Source organism: Bison bison, unplaced genomic scaffold (assembly GCF_000754665.1).
Source record: "Bison bison bison isolate TAMUID 2011002044 unplaced genomic scaffold, Bison_UMD1.0 scf7180017864196, whole genome shotgun sequence".
NCBI classification, from domain to species: Eukaryota; Metazoa; Chordata; class Mammalia; order Artiodactyla; family Bovidae; genus Bison; species Bison bison.
In genome coordinates, this window is record NW_011494768.1 from 2,947,261 (window position 1) to 2,954,737 (window position 7,477).

The window sequence follows — 7,477 nt, forward strand, 5'->3', positions numbered from 1 at the left end:
GCGAAGAGTTGACTCATTGGAAAAGACTCTGATGCTGGGAGGAATTGGGGGCAGGAGGAGAAGGGGACGACAGAGGATGAGATGGCTGGATGGCATCACTGACTCGATGGACGTAAGTCTGAGTGAACTCCAGGAGTTGGTGATGGACAGGGAGGCCTGGCGTGCTGCGATTCATGGGGTCGCAAAGACTCGGACACAACTGAGCGACTGATCTGATCTGATCTGAAGTGGATTTCTCCATGGCTTAAAAAAAAAAAAAAAAAAGCTAGCAAAGCCATTTATTTTCCAAACACTTCTTTACGCTGGGACCCCAAAGTTAGACATGGAACACTGATATCTCCACATGGCTGATCGTTCCTATTGGCCTAGCAAGGAAGTGAAACAAAAAGTGGGCACGTTAGTCCACTTGCCAGAAGTGTTTAGAGCACACAGCCCTGGAGGAGCATCCCAGCCAAGCCCCTCCTCCCAGGGATTTCTATTGTTTAATGTATTTGAAGGACAGAAAGGGAATTTCTGATGTAGGGGAGGCGACAAAGCTCTGAGGGCAATCTTCCCTTCTGCTATAATAAAAGAAGCCTATTTTCATTGGCTTACCTACCAGGGAGCATCGCTGAGAGCAGAAGATGAACTTGAGCCCCAGTAATTACAAGGACGACAACAAAGACAGTAGACTAGTCCCTGTGAACGTTTATGTGAGGCTGTGGCAGCCCTGTCTGTGACACCAAAGAGCTGAGTGAGGGCAGAGAACAATCCACAGGGCAGTGGGCTGAGAGCTGGGCTTCTAGGATGTCATTTGACATTTTAAAGTGGTCATTATATACTTTCAGGGCACTCGAGTTCTGCGGTCCAGTTACAGTATTTGGACAACTGAAGTGACTTGAGTCTTGGCTGAGCCACTGGCAAACCTCCACCACTAATCCTAGCTAGACGATTGTGACTGCCACTTACTGAAGCCCTGCCTTAACCAGCGGCTCTGTCTGTTTGATTGAACCAGGGTGTTCAATCAAACACCCTGATTGAACTGCTGTAATAACCCTGCAAGGTAGGTGGAAACACTCACCTTTTATGGATAAGGACACTGAGGCTCAGAGAGGTTAAGGTGCTTGATTAAGGTCACACAGCTCAAACTTGGCAGGGCTGGGATGAGATCTGAGAGCTGCCTGCTCTGGCCATATCCTGCTCTATATCCTGATATTCCAGCAGCTTTGATTCTGGCCCAAACAGCCCTTCCTTAAGATACCTATTGTATGTGAGTGCATTAGTCGCTCAGTCATGTCTGACTCTTGGCCACCCCATGGACTGTAGCCCTCTAGGCTCCTCTGTCCATGGAATTCACCAGGCAAGAACACTGGAGTGGGTAGCCATTCCTTTCTCCAGGGGATCTTCTCAAGCCAGGGATTAAGCCTGGGTCTTCAGCATTGCAGGTGGATTCTTTACCATCTGAGCCACCAGAGAAGACCAACATACCCATTATGTGGCTATAATTCAACAAGACAAAGAAAAACCTTTCCCAAAAAATCACTGTGAAATCTATTAAAACAGGACCACAGTCTGTCAGAGAATTGCAAAGAATCGACTACCAGCCCAAATTACACTTGGCTGTGTTCATCTGATTGCATTATCAGGTTATTTACAGCAATCTTGGGGATGGTATACTATTATTTGACAGAAAGATACTTATTTGGATCCTTTATTTGCCCTGGGTGACAACTTAAGTATCTCAAACACAAAGAGGCCAAGGGTGAGCTGACTCATGGTCATTACGTGCTTCCACCATCACACATTAGGTCTATCTTTTGTTGTTTTTCCAGTGGTCATGTATGGATGTGAGAGTTGGACTACAAAGAAAGCTGAACGGTGAAGAATTGATGCTTTCTAACTGTGGTGTTGGAGAAGACTCTTTCGAGTCCCTTGGACTGCAAGGAGATCCAACCAGTCCATTCTAAAGGAGATCAGTCCTGGATGTTCATTGGAAGGACTGATATTGAAGCTGAAACTACAATACTTTGGCCACCTGATGTGAAGAGCTGACTCATTTGAAAAGACCCTGATGCTGGGAAAGATTGAAGGCAGGAGGAGAATGGGGTAACAGAGGATGAGATGGTTGGGTGGCATCACAGACTCAATGCACATAGGTTTGGGTAGACTCTGGGAGTTGGTGATGGACAGAGAGGCCTGGCGTGCTGCAGTTCATGGGGTCGCTAAGAATCAGATACGACTGAGTGACTGAACTGAACTTTGCTGTGTATTTTATAATTTATTCTAAAGATGCTGTTATATTCTACTTATTTCACCAAGGATTTTCTGAAATACTCTGGCTGCAGACATTTGCATTCTTATTAAAAACGCTAACTTCAAATATTTGCAATTGATAGCCTCCACTAAGCCCAGTTCCTATGGCAACTGTAGCTGGCCTCAGAGAGGGCAGCAAGTCCAAAAGCCCAGTGATGGGTGCTGCTTTGCCACTGCATGAACCTCACCTTTCTGGGCTGAATATTCTCTCCTTGTATCCTCCCTGGCCCCTGACACAGGGATAAACACTTAGAAATTGCTCTATACTTTCTTGCTGATTGAAATAAAAGGGGACTTCGCTCATCTGATCCTGTAAAGAATTCTGGAATTTGTATATTCCCTGTGAGCCATACCGAGAAGCAGTAATGATTCATCCACATTGCAAATGCTACTGAGTGACTGTAGCTTGTAAGCTACACACTTACAGTCTTGCTTCTCAAAGTGTGGTCCAAGGACCAGCAGGGTCGGCTTCACCAGGTCGCTCGCCCCTTTTCTTCATCTGTGGCTTCAGGCACGGCATTTACCAAGATGCCCAGGTGATTTGTGTGCATATAAAGGTCGGAGAAGGCAATGGCACCCCACTGCAGTACCCTTGCCTGGAAAATCCCATGGATGGAGGAGCCTGGTAGCTTGCAGTCCATGGGGTCGCTAAGAGTCAGACATGACTGAGCGACTTCCCTTTCACTTTTCACTTTCATGCATTGGAGAAGGAAATGGCAACCCACTCCAGTGTTCTTTCCTGGAGAATCCCAGGGACGGGGAGCCTGGTGGGCTGCCATCTATGGGGTTGCACAGAGTCGGACATGACTGAAGCGACTTAGCAGCAGCAGCAGCAGCAGCAGCAGCAGCAAAGGTCTGAGAAGCACTGCTTTAGGGGTTCCATAAAGGGACCAGATTTACTTTATAAAGTAGGAATCCTGATGTCTAGGACTTCTCTGGTGGCTCAAACAGTAAAGAATTTGCCTGCAATGCGGGAGTGTGTGTGTCTGTTAGTTGCTCACTCATGTCCAACTCTTTGCGACCCCATGGTCTGTTCATGTAGACAGAGGAGCCTGGCAGGCTACAGTCCATGGGGTTGCAAAGAGTCAGACATGACTGAACCACAGTTTAATGATGGCAGTGTTACTAAGAGAGACCTCACAATCATCAGGATGGAAGTCTCTCCACGACCCAGGGATGCTGTAAGATGCAGACACAGGGTACCCCCCCAACCCCCAGGTATTGTAGATCTAGAAATCTGGGGTGAAGGTGGCTGTGACAGCGAAAGTAACTGCTCCAGCAGAGGCAAATTCTACCCTCAAGATGGAAATGGAGGGGGAGGTTCTTAATGTTCATAAATTCAGCAGAATATATTGTGTAAAAACTTTAGATGAAAAAACTGTTTCTAAGTGGTGATCATCAAACTTCCATGAGCATGAGAATCACCTGCTGACCTTGACTAAAAAAAGAAAGAAGCATACAAGGACTCCAGGTCTCACTCCTGCACATTCCATGGAAGGACTGCAGTGGCCCTCGATCTGGGCTGCACCCTGGTGTCATTCACGGAGCTTTAAAAATCCCTGATGCCCGGGTCCCACCCCAGAGACTCCAAGTTAACTGATCTAGAGAGAAGTCCAGGCATTGGGATTTAAAAAGTAAATGCCCAGAGGAGTATGGGCAACCATACTGAGAAACACTGGTGTGTGGGGCCTCGTGCTTCCAGATCAGGAGCTTCCCAGGTGGCTCAGACAATAAAGAATCTGCCTACAGTGCAGGAGGCCCCGGTTCGATCCCTGGGTCGGGAAGATCCCCTGGAGAAGGGAATGGCTATCCACTCCAGTATTCTTGCCTGGAGAATCCCATGGATAGTAGTTGCAAAGGGTCGTACATGACTGAGCGACTGACCCTGTCACTTTCATTTTTCTAGCGTGTCTGAAACTGAACAGTCCTGGAGTGGGGTCTGAAAGTCTGCATTTCTTTTATGGTCTCTGAGGATGCTGATCTACTCCTGGGGACCATACCTGGAGATATGTAGGGAAGGGGCTTGGGCCCAGGATAGGCATTACGTTTTCACAGGCAGTGGATGGATTGTGATGTTGAGGGTCTGAGCCTCATTCAGAGAGACCATGTTCCATGTGGCCTGGGCAGACAGGTTAAGCTGCAGTCCTGTGCAGGGTCAGGCGAGCACTCTGGGATCCTCGGTATTTCTCTTGTTCAACAGCTCAGCCCTGGACTTCTACTCCCATTCCTATCTTCCAATCTAACTGTCCCTTTATAGATCCACTTTACTGCCCTAAAGGATGTGCTGCCCCCTCTGCCCCCGAGAGGCAGAATAACACAGTGATGAAGAGGACAGACTCCGTACCTAGACTGTCTGAGATGAATCTTAGGTCAAAGTTGCTTAACTTCTCCAGGCTTCAGTTTTCCCATTTGTAAAGTGGGGTCTCTGCCTCAATGAGCTGATTAAATGAGCTAATTTTTGAGAGCTGCTATGAAGAGGGACTGTGGAAGGCAACTGCTACAGAAAGGTTGGCTGATGTTCCCAATCCTTCTTGGAAAATAAATTGGACTTCTGGGAAAGGGGAAGGTTTTATGAGTGGTTGGGTGGGGTCTGGGAGCTCTCTTTCTGCTTCTCTAGCATTTACTGTGTATCTCTACTGTGGCACTCTTTTGCTCCATCTACTAAGTTTTCTCCTTTGGTTCAAAAACAGGTGAGATGCTCTTCAGGGAAGGACCATGTCTTAATCTTTTTTGGATTCCCAGTACCTAGCAGAATGATGGGCAGAAGATGTGTTCAATGTCAGTTGTGACTAAGTGACGTGGTTGGGAAGAAAGTCCTACTCTTTTGGACGTTGCTTAGGATCATCTATTAGCAGGCAGAAACGACTTGCCAATATACAAGTGGCCTTTTTGCTGAAAATGGGGGTAAGGGTGAGAATGCAAATGGTGCAAAACAAGTCACCCTTGTAGACCGTCTGCTCCTGAGTCTGCTGAGGCTGAACCACAAGGCCATCATCATGGTGGATGCATTTGCAACATATCAGATACTCTTATAACATGGGGCACCCTGCCCGATTCTTCATGAAGACTGGCCAGATGCTTTCCAAATCGGTTTCCTCTTCATCTAGTTCACACAGAAAACATTTCCCAGCTTCCCTTGCATCTACATGGGATCATATGACAAAGTCTTGCCAGTAGAATCTGGGCAGATGTGATTTGTCTTCTCCAGGCTGAGGGGGTTGAAAGCATGAGAGCCTTTTACAGGCTCTGTCTCTCTACTTGTCTGCCAGTCAGAGGCAGAGCATCCAGTGGGTGATTCTCAGGCCTTCACAGTTGGTGGGGCTTAAAGATGGAAGGGGTCTGGGTCCCCGAATGACTGGGTAGAGCCGCGTTCCCCTGACCCTGTCTTCCATCCCAGCTTAAGTGAGAAATGAACGTGGATTATTTTAAGCCATTGAACTTAGAAATTGCTTGTTGTCTCACCTATCCTACTCTAAAAGCATGGGAAACTGAAAGTCCCAACTTGGGGTCTTGAAATTTGCTGCTGGGGATGCCTCACTTTGATAACTTGAGACATACATGTCCATGAGGGTTTCAAAGGGCCACTCCACTACCAGTGGTAAACATAACATAGTTGCCTGGTCAAAGGAGACAGCTGGGCACATCTTTTTCACTAAATGGATTTTCAATACAGGTTTTTACAGTCAAATACGTGAGGAAGTTCGGAGAAGGAAATGGCAAGCCACTTCAGTATTCTTGCCTGGAAATTTCTATGGACAGAGAAGGCAGCTGGGCTCCTGTCCATGTGGTCTCAAAGAGTTGGACACGACTGAGCACGCACACACTATTTGAGGAAGTTATTTCAGTGGTTTCGTCATTTTTTGGGAAAAAAAAAAAGGCAGGACCTCAAAGATCCCTAACTTAAAAAAAAAAAAACCTTTCCGAGGATAATTGGCATTATTTTAAAATTATAGTATTTCTAGAAAAATGTGGTGAGGGGGCCTCTTGGGCCTTCTGTGGACGGGGTGGACAGAGTCTGTATGAGGTCTGCCTTGTTGAAGACTCAAAGCCACACACTGTAAACAGGGTTTTGCTTGGCTCCACGTCCACTGGCCTCATCCTCCTCATTTATTCTCTGCACGGATTTTATATTGCTGGGTGGTAAACTCACCATATTCTGGCTGTTCTTTGGTTTCAAACATCCGGTGGCCCGGGGCCGGACGGTCCCAGCCGCCGGGGGGGCTGAGGAAGTTGCTGTCGTCTGAGGTGCCGTCGTACTTGTAATCCTGGTCACCGCCCTGGGCCCTCGGCAGGGCCAAGGACCTCTGCCACCAGGCCCGCCAGTCGGGGGATGGCACTGACCAGCTGGGTTTATTCTCCGGGGGCTGATCTTTCTCTGCTTCAGAGTCAGGACCATCCACCACCTCTATGGTGACCTGAGGAATTCAAAACAGGCCAGGGTCAAGGAGGAGTCAACAGCCTCCACGCCGGGTGACCCTCGGGAGAAAGTCTGAGAGCGGAGGGAAACGCGCCTCCCGCGGGAGAGAAAGCGGAGGCTGCACAGTGACAGGGCGGCGGGAGAACCTCCAGGGACGCCCGGAGGAACCGATGCCCACGGGCCTTGCGTTGGGAGGAAGCAGTGTATCACAGGGCCCCTGATTTACGGATGACTACGTTGCTGGGAAGTCTTTAATTCAAGGAGTCAACGTGTACCATGAATGGCACTAGAACAACTCATAAAACGGAACACTTACTAACCATGTACCAGGCGCTGTTTTAAAGGCTTTCCATATATTAATGTACTTCATCCTCAAAATGACTCTATAGTGTTGGTTCTGTTGATCGGCCCTTGTGGTTACTGATCTGAAAGGATCTTTGCCACTCCTCCCATTCTGCTCTGTGGGTGCCGCACCTCCCACCAAGAGGCGGGGTTTACATCCCCTCCCTTGCAGTCTGGGCTGGCCTAACGACTCATAGTATGTGGTAGGTGTGTCAACGTGACCAGCCACACGAGGTCTTGAAGTTTCCATTTGCATTCTCTCAGAAAGTTCCTACCATTACGTATGGAAGCCCAGTCTAGACTACTGTGCACATGACCGTCATGCGATGAGGGAGCCATACAGCAGAGAACAAAGGCTCCCCAAGTCCCTGGAAAGCTCTGAGGCCCCAGTCAGTTGAGCTGGGAGCCATCTTGGATCTTCCAGCC

General features: G+C 48.2%; 1 protein-coding gene across 1 annotated transcript in view; it reads right to left on the reverse strand.

The window, feature by feature from the left end:
* Window positions 1-7,477, reverse strand: part of ISM1 (isthmin 1, angiogenesis inhibitor) — a 93,954-nt gene that overhangs the window by 16,926 nt on the left and 69,551 nt on the right. Inside the window, exon 4 of the mRNA XM_010844156.1 lies at window positions 6,443-6,707. Coding sequence (XP_010842458.1) covers window positions 6,443-6,707 — 265 coding nt within the window. The remainder of the gene's footprint in view (window positions 1-6,442; window positions 6,708-7,477) is intronic.